Source organism: Crocodylus porosus, unplaced genomic scaffold (genome assembly GCF_001723895.1).
Source record: "Crocodylus porosus isolate Cpor-Errol unplaced genomic scaffold, CroPor_comp1, whole genome shotgun sequence".
Taxonomy (NCBI): Eukaryota; Metazoa; Chordata; order Crocodylia; family Crocodylidae; genus Crocodylus; species Crocodylus porosus.
Genome location: NW_017728950.1, coordinates 45,504,140 through 45,520,652, shown reverse-complemented (window position 1 = coordinate 45,520,652; position 16,513 = coordinate 45,504,140). Strand labels below are relative to the sequence as shown.

Sequence of the window (16,513 nt, the reverse complement as noted above, 5' to 3'; positions counted from 1 at the left end):
ATACATATAACATTTTGATAGTCCTGGATGACAAGTGAAATTCATGCCTTTATAATAAAATAAGTAAGACCTACTTGAGTAACTTGTGCATACATTTCTTTTCTATATTGGATACAGTGAAAGAGGAATGCAAAGTCCAGAAAGCTGCTTAGAACTCCTATGTATAATAGTGTTTAAAGAACTCTTAAGTTCTGCCTAAAAACACTATTAAAGTAATAGTGTACAGATATATCAAGTCTGTTGCCATAACATGAAGTCCTTGACTTTTCACATGAAATCTATCAGTGCAGTGCAGTAAGACGCATTATTTACAGTTTCCCATGACCTCATCTATAAGTTAATTCCCCTTTTTCCTGAATATTGTCTATAATGTAAGAGTAGGTGGTAGAAAAGAACCGAAAGGTAACATTCATCTCTCAGGGATTTTGTGTCCATATACCACACACCAATTTCACCTGTTATATACAGAAGTGAATTATAGAAACTAACGTACAGTACAGTGGGAGCCAAATGCTTCTCAGGGCTAGATTCCTCACCCCCTGTGAAGATGAGTTTGTGAAGTATCCAGGGAAGAGAGAAGTGTATGCAGAGTTGCAGCAAACAGCTGCATGGTACTGTTGCTGAGCTCCAACTGAGCAGGGAAGCAGTGCCCTTTGAAGTGAAAGCCACAGCAAACAGCAGAACTGCTCATTCTTAATTCAGCAACCCACTGTGAATTAAATAGGATGCCACCTGGGTTCAGATAATCTGGTCCTGCTGTAGTAATAAATTAATATACATGGTGACTGGGATGGAGTGTATGACGTCTTGATCTGCTCTTCATCAGCACAAATTTTGAGTGCAGTAACTGTTTTTCAGTTCTCAGTTACTCTAATATTAAGATACCTAAGAGTACTTTGAAAATATTTACTTAGTTTATTCATTAATCATTTGTTACATGTATATCTAATCTTCAGCTATTTCCAGATCACTGGTTCTTTTTCTTTGCCAAAATTAGCACAAGTCTTTCAACATCATGTTCAGGAACATGAATTCTGAAGATATAAATCTTAAAACCAGCATCATCAACATGGTGGATGTCAGTGCTGTTTTCTTTCTTTTTTCTTTAATGCAGCATTTCAAGAAATCAGAACCAGCGGATCTTGTCAGTTTTGAAAAATTTTGATTGAAAACAGAATTAGAAATAAATTAAGAGAAACTGGAATGCCCTTTCTTATTAATCGGGCTTGTTTTTCATAGTCATAAGACTATTAAGGATTAGCTTTCAAACATTTTAAAGCTTTCTGATTGCCATCTCAGTTAATCACTCAAAGCAGTTGGATCCAGAAAGTATCTGTCAGGAATGAGTTGTTTTTCCTGTAGCTACTAAAATGGCAAGTGTTATTAAATATATTTGTCCTACAACTTCAGGAATGACCACATTTTTCATTTAAAATTTTATATAAAATGTTGTGTATGCAGATCACGGGGCATACTTTCATATTCAGTAGAATAAATATAGGATGATTATATTAAGGCAATCAGTTGAACTATTGTATGTCAAACATGATTAGTTACGCTGCTTAGGTTTCTGAATTGGCCATCAATTGAAGTTTATCATGAAAAAGTTAAGAATATGTTTACTTCATTCACAGATGTCCAGTTGATTTGTTTTTTAATCAAATCGAAGGTTTGCTCATCCCTTTGACAGAGAGGCACTGCCTTGTAGTGCTGTACAGAGGTCCTAGGTTTGGTTTCTGGTTCCTCTCTTTGCTACCTAGACTGGTAGAGCCTGAAAACGCCATTCAGGAAATTAATAGTTTTCCCTGGGGAGATGTATCCCTTGTGCTGCAACATTTGGCCCTAGGTTTAAGGCCCAGCATTGATGGTCTCTGAATGGATTCCTCGTCAATCCCTCTGTACCAAAACAATTACTGTGATTTGGAATTGAGGGAGGGAAATTTGGGAGAGATGTTCATGGGGATACTGTCAGAGACATGAAAGGTGCTCTAGGTAAAATGGGGCTACTTGTTTCTATTTGGAGTGTTCAGTTGGGTGTTAATTTAGTCTTTTAAATCAGACCTCATTTTTCCGAACCTCCTGATCTTTTCTAGCTCTTTCCATTCTTCTCTCTTACAGACCTTTATCTTTCAGTCTCCCAGACAGGACAGGTAGACACAGGTATTGCTGACTTTGAGAAAAAATGTACTTTTAACCAAAAGGGAAAGCAAAATGATGTCAAAGCCAATAAATTGTGTAGGCCAGACTCAAAAATGATGTGTTAATATACCCATATCAGTCCTTGTAGCCTACTTTTTGTGCCAGTTTCTTCTTGTAGTTCCCTCATTTTATTGACTGTAGTGTATTTTACTAGCTTGTCATTAACTTCCTATGTTTGTTTTATTTTTTTTCTTGCATTGTAGAGTTTAACTTTGGTTTTTATGTCACCATTCAACTAACAGAGAAATTATCCATGTGTTAGGAATAAAAATACATAAATAACTACCTGAATAGCCATTGAATACACAAATACCTAAACTAGTTTTAATACTAAGAGCTGAAAAACTTACCTATAACTGAATGTTCTGTCCATGAGGTTTTTAAGGTAGGTAATGTAAGTTCTTAGCAGAACAGCTGCAAAAGTTGGTGTGTAGAATTAAAAATAACTTTTTTAGGTGCATGTAGAGGAAGAGTGAAGTTTTAGAAAACCTTGCAGGTAAAACATTTTGTTCATGGTCCCAAATAATTAAGCTATATAGATATTAGTATTGTAAAAATGATCTATGTATTAAAATCTGACTCAGTTAAAATTTATTGTCCTGAATGTCCCTAAGAAGCAGAATTGGAAGAGCAGTTGGCATATACTGTACTTCAGATGCACACTTTCTTCTTCTTGTAAATTCTGATAACCAAGGCACTTATGGATCACTGGATCCTACCTCAGGAGACATTCTGACATGTTTAGAAAGTCTTTTGAGTCAACAGTCATTGGACCAAGATGGATACGTAAAAAGAAGAAGGAAAGGCATATTGATGTTTGAAATATGCTGAGTGCCCCTGTCACCTAGCTTTTAGAGCTGTTTGTAGCTCTGTAACCTGACTGCATGTTAAAAACTAATAATATTTCAACATTCAGCTCCACTTAAAATGTGTTTGGATTTTATATCTATAGATAGTCTTTCAACCAGCTGGAGTCTTAAGAATTTTTGTTAAAAATAACAATAACCGTTGTTCACTTTTACTAGAATCCTTTATTGGATAAGGAATGGAATGTATATGTAACATTTAAAAAAGTAATTATAACTGGTATAGCTGTCTCTTGATAGATTGGATTTAATAAAGCTGCATTTTAAAGAGTTCACCCTTAAAAGATTTGCGATGATTAGAATACATTTTACTTAATTTTGAAATGCCTTGCAAGTAACTAAAGTAGTAGTCCAAGTCAGTGACCATGCTCACCCCTGCTACCTCAACACATTGAAAACAATCTAGATTTCATTGTGTAAGAAAAGGTTATTTCATTTTTTTCAATGAACTTTTTTTTCTTTTTCCATAATGCTTTTATTTTCTGTTCTGCTTGCACATGTGTTTTTTTTATTTTTGGGTCTGGCAATTTAAAAGAAAAAAAACCAAATACAAATTCATTCCCATCCATTACTATCTTTGTGATTCAAGTGCTTGGAATTTCTAAGAGTATGTCTAAGTCTTCTATCTGTTTGGCCTCATTTTGATATACTTGCAGACTTCATTTTGTTTTTTCTCTAATTCTGTTCATTTATTTAACCTCATGAGCAGAAAACATGATCATTCCTTTATATTCTGTACTGCATCCTTTCACTCTATTCATAACCCTGCTGCTTTGAAATCATAGTTGTTCTGGAGAGAGGAATTGGTATAAAGCACCAGCAGCAGTGATGTTGCAAGTACATTGCAATACATTGGGAGGGAAAAGCAGCTTCTCTCTCAGAGTTTCTGTTTTCATGAATTCATTTATAAATAAGCTGTATGTTTCTGTTCCTCCTTTTAAATGTGATAGCTAGCTCCTTGTAGAGCTGTTGGGAGGACAGTCTAAATGTTTTTCTGTAGGTACAGAACAGAAGCTTCTATGAATATTGGCAAACTTGGGAAAGGATCTGCAGTATGTTTTTAACGATTTGATACTTTAATGACCACGATGCTCAAACTTTTCAGTCAGGGCACCCCTCCAGAACTCTCTTAAACGTGGTGACATCTCCAGTTGAGATCCACTGTGCTCAACTTTACCTCTGTGCTTCTCAGCTGGGTACTGCTGCCTCCAGCTAAAACTGCCTGCACATTGAGCGGATCCAGGGGGTTGCAGTGGTGTGGGCCACTCTGCAAGAGAAGCAGCCAGGGACTTTTTTTAGTCCCTGAAGCAAGTCACAGTTCCCCCCATCCCCTTCCTCTCTGCTCAGCAGCACCTCCCCTTCCCTTCTCCCTTGCTCCCCTGCCCACTGCTACTACTATCTCCAGTTGCCCCAGGGTAGAAGAGGAAGTTTTCAGAGCTGCCCTTTCTCACTCCAGCCAGGCTCCTCATGGAGCAGGGCTCAGCTAGGCACAGTGGCAGCAGCAGCAGGCAGCTCCCTTCTCCCTGCCCGATCCCTCTGGTGTTCTGTGGCGGTCCAGGAGCAGGCAAGGGGGAAGGGGACCCACCTGCTGCCACTGCTTTGTCTAGCTGAGCTTGGGTCCATGTACAGTTCAGCTGCAGCAGGGCAAGATTGGTTCTTGAACCTGCCCTCTCCCAGCTCAGCTGGGGACAGCAGCATTGGTAAGCAGGGGAGGGGAGGGAATGTGTGCAGCTAAGAACAGAGGGAAAGTGGAGGGGAGGGGATTCAAGTCCCCTGCTGCTGCTCGTGCAGCACGTTTTGCCAGTGCTGACTTTGAGGGGTTGGAAGGTTAGGAGCCACTACTGCAGTGCAGGTTGCTGCTGTCACACCCCCTGTTGCAGAATTCTGGATCCACCCATGGACCTGCATGCCTTCTGCACAGCCAGACTGGGCAGGCTTGTGGCATGAGCATGTGCTCCTCTTGTAGCAGGGCTTTCTGATTAGCTTAAAGCAGGCAGGAGAGCAAGCTTGTATTCCTGCCCTTCCTGGTCCAGCCCTGCCCAGCATCTTCCAGAACTGTGCTGCACACTTCTGTTTCCAAGAGGAGTGTTTTGTCGGGGATAGGGGATAGCAGAGGTGGCCCAGAAAGAGCTGCAGTCTGAGGCAGCTCTCCTGTCTGCTTTAAGCTTATTGGAGAGAGAGCCCTAATAAGAGGAGCATGCAGTGCAGTCTTACCTGGCCACTGCCTCAGCAGCAGCTCTGAGCCAGTGGGAGGGGGGTGGGGGTCGTCTCTCAGCACCCTGGTTTAAAACCACTCCTTTATAAAAATGGGTGTTATCAACCTTTTTGGTTGATTTTTTGGGGGGACATTTTCATGTACTATATTAATAGGATTATCAGGAAAGATGACTGTAAAAGGAAACATAAGCAACTTTTATCTTCTCTATTAGTAATGACCTAAGTAAAATAATGACATTTCAAAATTCTCATTTGAGAGCAAGTGAGAGAAGGAAAATTTACATTAGTGTTAATCAACAGAATTCCCTAGCTTTGTTTTTACAAACGACATTCAGTTTACTTTTTTATTGTGGTTTTTACAATTCATGTAAAAGCCACAAGCCTTTAAGTATATTATCAAGTGTACAAACTGTTCTTGCAGTGGCTGAGAATAAACAGTTGAAACATCAAATATTTCAGGATCAAAGTACCTAGTTTCTTTAACAGTGAAACTGAGAATGCAAAGCAGCTGGGGGGTAATATGGTGTTTGGTTCATTGTGATACCAGCTGTATGCAAGTTTGTACAGTACTTCTAAAGCTTCATGAACATGCTTGAGAAATTTCATTTTCACTTGCTTAGGTCATTTGCTTGCTGTGAATATTCATCGTTCACTGCATGTTTAAGGCTTGCTACATATTTTTTAAAGTGGTACGATTTTTCTTGCACCCCACTGACATTTATACTGAAGTATGGGATAATGAAGGCAGTTGAAAGTTATACTGTACAATATTAAAGTAACTATTTTTCATCAGGTACCTGTAGAAAATCTGCTGTGAACAAATTGATTTTGAAATATTTCTTATGGTACCTATCCTTTGTCAAATGTAAATTTAGTTTACTCTTTGCAGCAGGATTGATAGATAAATAGCAGTTTACATAATAAGCATCAATAAAAGTCTGCTGATTTTAAGTCAATATATGTCAAGGTAATGCAAGCACTTAAAAGAAACACTTTCACTTTAGATTACTTATTTTTAAATTAATGTAGCAACTTTCAGACACTTTCTGATTTATCTTAGAGGTACTTAATGACAATGTCTTGTGCTTTATAAAGTTGTGACATTGGTTGTGATAGCAGGGCATTCCCCTCTGTAAATGCACTGTTTATATCAAATCACAAAAAAGTTTAAAAAAGAGGAGAACCACAGAAGAAAAGGGTATGAGGTTGTATATTCATTGGAGTGTCTAATGGATGTATCCTTCTCTTCCACTATGGAAACTCTCTGGCTTACTGGAAAGGGGCAATAATGGAATGCCTTGGCACTTCTGTCAAGGATCCTCTTAGATCGGGGTGGGCAAAATGCAGCTCACGGCCCGGATGCGGCCCGCCAGGCCATTCTCTCTGGCCCACAAGGCCCCTAAAAAATTTAGAAAATTTAATATTTATCTGCCCTGGGCTGCCTATCATGCTGCCCTCGGTGGCTTGCCACAACTCAGTAAGTGGCCCCACTGCCCAAAATAATTGCCCGCCCCGTCTTAGAGTATAAACCAAAACTGTCAGATGAAGTTGAACCAAGCGTGTGGTTATCTCTTGGCTGTTTGGTTGGGGGATTTTGAGGCAGAATATTCATATTTTAAATATTTTTTTAATTGTTTCCATTTTCTTGGGGTGGGAAGCAGGGAGTGAGTATGCCCTCTATAAAGAGCATAGCTACGGGTAGGTCAAGTTAGATATACTTATATTCAAGGTTTCATGTGTACATTTTAAGAAAAATAAATAACCTTCATTAAATTAGAGTATGTTCTGCCTGTACCCTAACCTTCATTAAATTTAGGATAAAGGATCTCCATCCTAGTCACCTAGAAGACTCTGCTATTTTAAATTACTAACCATGCCTATCTGGACCATGTCCATCACGTACAGTATTTCATTGGTTTCTCATTGGTTCAGTTTTGAACAGTATTGTTTTTATTGCTGCTTTAGCATTATTTGCTGCTTCTATATGGAAAACAGTTTACGTTGTCCCATTTTTGGAATTGCTTAAAGGATTTTTCCCTGTTACTGAATATTGCCTTTAAGAAAAAAGGAAGAGAGAAGCTAAGTTAAATAGAGGAAATTGACAGATTTTGGTAATACTGTCTCAGCAAGTATTTGAGCATTCAAAATTTTCAAAGGAAGCTTTAAAATTAGTGCCTTACATATTATGTGAATTATGTTTTTTTTTTTAAAAAAAAAAAGGAAAATGCTGCACCTGCTGCTGTTCTCTTATGACACAAAGTTGTGGAGTGTGCATATGTATTTTTTGTTTTGTGTTAGTAATATTAGATCATGACTTCTTCTCTGGGGAAGGGTGGGGACTAAGATAGCCATGAAGTCTGCCAGAAAAAAGGTGAGGCCAAGGCCCAAAACTTCTGCTGTTCTTTCTGGGTGATAGCTCTGCTGAGCCTCTCAGCCCAACAGTAGGTGACTTCAAGCCTCTTTTTGCACCAGTATTATCCTAGGCTACTTCACACTACCCAGAATAATTGAGACAACCTCAGAGGGTTGCTTAAGTGATTACCATCTGTGCTGATTGCCAGTGCACTGCATCACAGTCCATACTCTCCAGTGTTGCTGCAATACCCTTGACATGAGCTTTCCAGTTCTGTTGCATTTCCTACAATCAGCTTATCAGGGCTCCTTGAAAGGCAGGCTCAGGACTTCCTGCCTGTCTGTGTTGGGGGTAATCCTCCTGTGCCGGATTCTAGTAGACCTATGCGAAGTGGCTAGTGTTCACTTCGGATTCGGCCAAATCTGATTCAGAGATTCAGCTGCTGCTGAATCATCTGAATCTGCAGATCGCACAGGCCCCACCCCCTGCTCACTCTCACTAGCTGCCCGTCCTGGCCCCAGCTCCCGGCGCTTTGAAAAGAAAAAAAAAGCCCGGCACTCACCAGCTCCTGCCTGGTGGGGGGGGGGGGCAATCCCCCACTCCATGTGGGGGCTACTCCGCCAGCGCCCTGACCCCCACCTGCTCTCCCAGCCCCTCCCTCCATGGCTGCCTGCCTGCCCCAGCTCCTAGCCCTTTAAAAAAACAAAAAAACCCCCTGTACTCATCAGCTCCTGCCCGGCAAGGGGGTGGCAGGTTGGTGATCCCCACTGCCCCACGCTGCATAGGGGGGCTTTTGTATGGGCCACCAAAAGCTCTGAGGCCACTGCAGCATCCAGTGAGACCAGGGTTTTTGTTTCGTTTTTTTTTGTTTGTTTGTTTTTAAAGGTCCTGGAGCTAGGGCAGGCCAGGCAGCCATGGGGGTCTGGAAGATTGGGTGGGGGTCAGGGGACTTGTGGCAGAGCCCCACACATGGTGGGGGGCAACAGGGATCAACCCCCGCCTGGCAGCACCCGGTGAATTAGGGGCTTTTTTTAAACAACCAGGAGCTGGGGCTGGGCAGGGCAGCTGGGGGTGAGGGGGCTGGGAGAGCGGGCAGGGGTCGGGGGCCTCGTGGCAGAGTCTCCACATGGTGGGGGGCAGCAGGGATTGCCCCCCACTGGGCAGGAGCTGGTGAGTGTCGGGCTTTTTTTTCAAAGCGCCCCTTCTCCTTCCTCCAGCTCCCCCCTTGCTCCCTACTTACCAGTATGGAGTCCGGGTCCAGCTCCTTGCTGCAGCCAGCCAGGGACTGCCCAAATCGCCAAAGCTCTCTGAATTTTTTCTGGATTGACTTGGACCTTTTAATTGGTCCCCTGATTCAATTCGGAGATTTGGCCGCTGAATCGGGCCGAATCTAATCAGCACCCGAAACTTCGCACAGCCATAGATTCTAGGTCTTTCACGGCTCTCTTACCCTAATACCTGAAATAAAGGGGCTGGACCAGAACTGGCAGTTTAATCCTTCACAAGTTTTGGTTGTCCTGGCTCTTGTTTTGATAAGGCAGTGTTATCTTTTTGTTGCTAAATAATCTGGATAGGGTTGGACGAAAACCTGGTGTCAACTTCATTTTTCATAAAAGAGCAGCAAAGGGTAAACGCATTCTTCAATCCATTTTTAAATCTGGGTGCTGCATTGCAATATGATTTTTGTATACCAGTCCCAGTCAGACATGCTCCTGAGGCTAATTTTTGCATCCTGCAACTGTTTAAAAATTCCTTTTGAAATCATAAATATACATTATGCTTTGAATAATGCATAATTACAAAAGCATCTGATAATTGGAGGCTTCTCCAGCAGATCGTTATTCCTTTTTATCTTGCTGTGTTGTTTATTCAGAATGATAGTCTCTGTATATATACTTACTTATCCTGAATCCTTAACAAGATGGTACTTAACTTCCGTTTTTGCAGTTTTAAACTTTTGCCTGTTTTGAAGTGCTCTTACTAGATTTTTTTTCTTGCAGTTTGTTTATATTATTTCTATTATTTTAATCCCCCCAAGTAAAAATATATCAGATTACTGCTGTGTAAAATCATTCAGTTTTGAAAAGTGCCTATGTAAGGATTAATTTAAAAAATAAGTGTTTTATATTAAACATAAACTTAAGCATTAAAATAAAAAGTTACTGCCTTTTCTCTACCTTTGTAATACTAAACTTTATCTTTTCAAGTAGCTTTGCTTTTAAAATCATTTTACAAACTCTTAATATCAGCAAGAACAGCCAGACATTTTGTATAACTGTTTCTTGTGTTGCAAACTTAACATAACGATGCATACGTTATTCTAAATATATTTGGGGAATTTTGTTGCTAATTTGGGCCTTATGCACAAAGAAGTATTTTACTTAGGGGAAAATTACTGTTTAAGCTTTAGTTTTCTTCACATGAGAAAATACAATAGTAACTTACTTTTAATTAGTGTTTTAATATAATATATTTATTTCAACCTGGAACATCTAGATTTAGAAACTGTCAATGGATGATGATTCTATATATCCCTTTTAGGTGTCTTGAAAACTATTTTTGGCAGCACTTCTATTACAAATCCATGCATGCAGGCTTTTCAGCTGTTTTGTCCAAAAGGCAGTCATAATTAAAATCAGTTGCAAAATGTCCTTATAGATTTCCAGAAAGGCTAATGGCTTCAACTGATTAAATTCCAGAGCAGAAAAAAATAATGCAAAATAAACACAAGTAACGTTTGACTTGACACAGCCAGTAAAATTAAGGTATGTTTACGTTTTGATATGCTCACGAATTTCCAGCGTCTGTGATGGATGATTGGCCACGTCCAGGCTGCACATGTAGCAGCAGCAGCACCCTCAACCACACTGCTGTCTCGCATCTGTGCAACCACCCACATCCTTTACTAGTAAGGTGTAGTGTACCCATGTCCACGTGATGCTGGGAGCACATTGACACTGGGCGTGTCTACACGTTCGTTAATGTTTCCTAGTTACTGGACATTAAGTTTAGTACTTGGTTAACCAAGTACTAATTCAATGCACAGTAACTTGTGCTACTGTGTGGTAGTGCCAGCACATGGGTTTTGACGCTGACAGCGCAGTAGTCTAATAACACTGCGCAGTAGCATGGTTTTTGCCTGGCATGGTACTACACAGTGTTATTAGGTTTCTGCACAGTAAGCATCTAGTGTAGACATGCCCACTGAGCAGTACTGTGCTGTGCTACTTCTGGTTAGGGGTGATGTAGCATTCTTGAAGTTAGAACAGTGTGATTAAAGTTCTGATACAAAGCATGGTAATTTGCAGTCTAGATATAGCCACTGAAGTTGTGTGCCATATAAGCAGCTCTCTTTGGGATCAGTAAAAAATCAGAGACAGCCTATTGACTTTAAGTAACTATATGCTATTTGTTTTACAATCTGCATATTATACGGTTTGGGATTTTTCCTCCCCTCATATTTCTCATCAAGCTGGCACAACATGTATCCATTTTATTAGAATGGTTTGAACCATTTCTACTTCCCAGTTCAGTACTCCAAAGAACTCATTTCATTCCAACTGAAACGGTCATCTGATCTTTCTAATCTTATAACCCTGAAAATAATTTTAACATAACTCTTCTCTGTGTGTGGTGGTGATTGTTGTGATGGGCTTCACCTGAGTTGTATTTTTTTTTTTTTTTTACTTCTATATACAGGCTGGTTTAGCAGGAGCCCCAGCACGGGCTGTGTCAGCTGTAAAGAATATGAATCTTCCAGAGATCCCAAGAAATATTAATATTGGTGACATCAGTATAAAAGTGCCAAACCTGCCCTCTTTTAAATAATATGACTACTCCAGGTAAAATCAAGGAAAACATGTAATGAAGATTTACCATATAATTGTTTACCAAATAAAGGAAATGTCTAAATTTTGCTATTTCAATAAGTGAAGGTACTATATAGAAATTCTGTGTAAAATCAGTGTGTGAAGTTGAACGTTGCTTTTGTCTTGCTCAATGAATTTAAAGGAAATGGGTTGTTTTTGTGTGATTTTTTAAATTACATTCCTATGCCCATGTAAGGCATATCACTATGTCTTGGCTGCTGCAGTATTTTGGGAAAGTATTTAATGTAACCTATAATGTTGAGTTTTTTTGTATGTCCACTAAAGTCCGTATTTAGTGCTTTCCTTAATTACTTTTGCTGTCATGATTATTTAAGATCCAACCACATGTTGCATGAAGACCTTATACCTTTTTTTTTTCTTTAAATAAAATTTACAATGACCTGGACATCTAAACACCTGTTTGTTTGTGTGAAATCTATTTTTATCAATAACTTTATCTGATTTGTTGAGCAATACCAAATAATACTATCATAATCAGGGATCTGGGTTTTCTGTTTGCCATGGAAAAAATGTGGCAAAACCCAGATTTTTCTCCTTTTAAAGGAAAAAAAACTCATGGATTTTTCTCCTTTAAAGGAGAAAAACCCAGGAAACCACAGGTTCCCCTTTGCAGACTGGCAGTGTTTCAGTCTGCAATGGGCTGTTTGGGGCTGGGGGAGTGAGGGGCAGGGAATACCAGGTGTACGTGTGTGCACACATGCAGGGGGCAGCCAGGCAGTGTGGTGGAGAACAGCTTCCGCAGCTCCCTGTAGGTAAGTCTATTGGTGTGGGGGGCACAGGCTATATGGGGGGGTGTTACGTGAAGGGCCCCCCAGATTTCTGCATCCATAGTGGGACACGGGGCTGCAGCCTGGCCAGATCAGCTCCAGGCAGGAGTTGCCTCCATGGCCCAGTGGGCAGAACCCAGTACAGGAATCATCACAAAGGTGCAACTCCCCCTGCCTGCCCAGCAGCAGCCAGAGGAAGACATCCACATTGCCGCCACACCTCACTTCAGTGTCCATGATGATGCAGCGCTCCCTTCTACACCAGGTCCTACCTGCTGGGCTGTGGAGGCAGTTCCTGCCTTTAGCTGGTCCAGCCAGGCTGCAGCCTCATGCCCTGCTCTGGGTGCAGAAATCTCGGGGGGGCATGAGCATCCACACATGTTGCCTTGGGGTCCCCCCACACCCTCCACATGTCCTCTATACTCCTCACTCCGCTGACATATTGCCTTTCCTGCATCCCCCATCCCCACACACCCACTCCTTCCTTGCAGGCTGGGGGTGGGGGGCCAGTAGGTTGGGAGTGATGAGCATCAGCAGGGCTGGGGGGGGTGTTAGGGGACCTCAGACCATGGGCTTGAGGAGCACCAGCAGAGCCAGGGGGCTGTGGATCAGGAGTGAGGGGCACCAGCAGGGCCAGGGAGCAGCACTTCAGGAGTGAGGGCCACGAACAGGGCTCAGAGTGGGTGACTGTGGGTCAGGAGCCAAAGGCACCAGCAGGGATGGGGGAATGTGGGTCTGGAGCGAAAGGCACAGGCAGGTCTTGCGTGGGGTGGGAGCTGTGGGTTGAGAGTGAGGGGCAACAGCATATCAGGGCTGCTCAGAGCCACAAAGCAGTGTGGGAGAACAGCTGCTGCTCTACCCATGCCCTGGAGAGCGAAGCGGGCAGAAGGGGCTCTGACTTTGCTATGATTTAAAAAAAACCCAAAATCAAATGCTAAAATGTATAGGTATATAGAATTTTATTATAATGATTGAAGAGCTGGTAGGCTTCCAAATTGCTTTAAAATTGTAAATATTAATAAAATATTGCGTTCAGCTGATACTATATTATGTAGTGATGTTTCGTTTTAATCGCAGAAAAACATGGCTTTGGGTTTTTTATCAGAGGATTTTGGATTTTTAAACGAAACCAAAATCCTTAGTAATATATTAGGATATTGTTGAATTTTTATTGCCATTGGGCAAAGAATCATACTCTTCTGGAACTATGGATTACACATAACTATTCAAGATTGTTGTGAAGAAAATTGCCTTTGTTAATCATGTGTAGGAATTTGTAAATTTCTATTACAAATGCATATTTTTTTTCATCAAGAATACACAAACACCTGGAAATTAGGTAGCGTTGTCAGTTAACATGGTCTTGAATGTGTGGTAAGAAGTGCATCCAAGGCAGAGAACACTGTCCTGAATTTGGAACATACCTCAGAATTTCCTCTTTTTAATATTATATTTCTAGATAGAGAAACAGTGGGCTTAGTTTCAAAAATAAATATTTGTTATCACAACTGTGAAGTTTATTGTAGTATTTGTTTGTAATTAGTATAACAATGTAGTAATGTAAAATACTTCACAGGTATAAATATCCATTCTTCAAGGTTGCCTACTCTGGTGTGTCGCTTGGAGTCCTCTGTTTGTTGATAAGCGCTGTGATTATAGTTTAAGCATCTGCCATCTCTGAAACTTAATTCCGTGCAAGTCATCCAGCTGTTAAAATCTTCCTCTGTATCTAAAACAGGTTTGAATGATTAAATGATTGTTATGATTAGTTATAGAGACCCCAGAAACATTACCTTGATTTTAAATGTAAATAGGGTCATGCTTTCAATGCCTAGAAGTGTGTGTAAGACTATTGTAATAAGAATCAGTAGCATCTCATTCAGAGGCATCTGAAGATACTTGTTTAAAGGTCCCATAAAAGTTTTCTTTCCCACTGAAGATAGATGTCTTATTCCTGTAGCACCGGAACTGAACACCATTTGTCTGTTGAGTAATATGTTGGCTTAGTTTGAGTTGCTTTGCAGTTTTTTCCTTTCAGCTGACATTTAAGACATCCCATAGGATAAGTTTGGAATTGGATAGCATTCTTTGGTCTGTAGTGAAGGCCACAGGTGCCTTTGTATAAAGTAAAACAACCTTGGATAGCATTTCCCAATGAGATATATTATTTTCAAAGTAGAATTGTAGCTGATGTGAGCCAATAGATGTTAGACCCTGACTCCATGTGGCACCCAACGACTAGGGAGACGACAGTCCAATTGTTCGTGGATCCTGGTACTCATTAGCCAGAGCAGGCAGGGAGCAAACACCAGCACACATTGCTCTCAACAGCTTTATTCAGTATGGAGATAGCTTCAGGCAAGCTCCCTCACAGACGCTCAGTCTATGAACATGGGGAGCAGCACTGAACAATAGTTTTTCCCCACACTTATACACTTGGGTTTATGCTCATTAATATTCATTCTACCCTTACTCCTGTGTTCCACCCATTTCTCCTCCCATCTCAAGCTCCTCCTCTGTTTATTTGATTAGCATGGAATTGGCTATGCATTTTATTCATTTACATGTCTTTTTGCTATGAGCGAATGTCTAAGGCGTTGACTTCTTTTCTTCAGTCAAGGACTTGGACTTTGACCAAAACCTAGAAGCTTCTGGAGGCTTCTTCACCAATCACCATTCGCCTTTTCGCATATGTTCATCTCGGATTCTGTTACCAATTATGTGCTGTTTTTCACATTCCAATCTTTTTCTGTCTCATTTTGTACCATCTTCCACATTCCTAAAACGTCACCTCATTCACAGCACACAGACTCGCACAGATTCACTTGCTGCTTTTCCTCAGAAAATGGTTGACACAGTTAAGATGGTTATTTAGCATAAGCAAATGGCTTAGCTATTATTCTGCCTCGTGGTCAGCAGCTCTGCTAGGTCACAGGTCATGCCTTTATTCAGCTGCAGATCCAGTGCTCCCCAAAAATCCACATAGTGTGACCCTACCGATAAATACTTTTGAAATGAAGATAGTTAAATGTGTTTTCAAATGGTGTTTAACCTAAATTGTTCTGTAGTTTAATAAATGTTAGTTGATTTGAGCAAGTTTTTGAAACACCATTTTTAATAAATATATATAATTTCCTTCTGGAGAGGACATTTTTTTCACTTCAGCACATCACCATTAACTATTTCATTTTCATGGGCCTTTCATTAAACTGCAATTTCAGAACAGGTTCAGGCCTAGGAGCGAGCTGTAGCAGGGGAAATGTAGGTTGGCTATCAGAAGGAACTTTCTGACTATGAGGGAGATCAAACACTGGAACAGACTGCCTAGAGAAATTGTGAAATCTACATCCTGGGAAGTTTTCAAGAGCAGGATGGACAGACACTTGACTGGGATGACTGAGTCAGGGATTATCCTGCCTTGAGCAGGGGACTGAACTACATGACCTTGTAAAATCCCTTCTAGCAGCACTTTCTTATCCAAAGAAATTAAACATCAGAAGGAAACAAAGCCACCTGCATCATGCAAAGTCAACTTCTTTATTCTGTTATGCACCTACAAGGACTGCCTCCAGGAATTGATGCGACAAGCCACTTCTCTGTATGCACATAATCAATGCTATTGTTGGTTTGGTTGGATTGCAATGGAAAATGACAGGAAGCATAAACAATTTGATAGACAAATTATAATAAATGGTGGAATCAGGAAGAAAAATGTTGCTCAAGAATATGATGGAGCACTAGCAACTGTGTCAATCTTAGAAGATAAATATAACATTGAAAGTAAAATCTAGGAGGAAACACTTGGACTACACAGGAAGTGTTTCTGCAGTGATTTCTTTTTGGTTTTTTTATTGGGTTCTTTTTGAAGTTGCAGACAAAGTAGTGTAGAAGCGGTTTCTGGATACATATTATGAACATCCTAGGATATGAACTGCTATTGTGCAGTGAGGTGCTGGCATTTGCAAATAAACTCAACTGTTACGAAACTGCCTGGCTGCATTGCTTTTTTTTGTTCACATTACAGTAGTATGTGTAGGACAGTGGTCTCCAACCTCTAAGTAAGAGATCACCTTTGTCATTTAAAAGCAACCCAAGATCTACTATGCGTGCCCCCCCCCCCCATCCAGCAGATTGTCTGTAGGGAGGGAATGGGGGGGGTGCAGATCAGGGCAGAGAAAGAAAAAATTATTTGGGGGAAACTACCCCAGTAAGTAAGTCTGG

The 16,513-nt window shown here is 40.7% G+C and overlaps 1 protein-coding gene across 1 annotated transcript in view; it reads left to right on the top strand.

The window, feature by feature from the left end:
* The window catches only part of AP3S1 (adaptor related protein complex 3 sigma 1 subunit), a 41,928-nt gene extending 30,010 nt beyond the window's left edge, over positions 1-11,918 (top strand). Inside the window, exons 5-6 of the mRNA XM_019554735.1 lie at positions 2,119-2,160; positions 11,335-11,918. Of these exons, the coding sequence (XP_019410280.1) occupies positions 2,119-2,154 (36 nt within the window). The 3' untranslated portion in view covers positions 2,155-2,160; positions 11,335-11,918. The remainder of the gene's footprint in view (positions 1-2,118; positions 2,161-11,334) is intronic.
* The last annotated feature ends 4,595 nt before the right edge of the window (positions 11,919-16,513 follow it).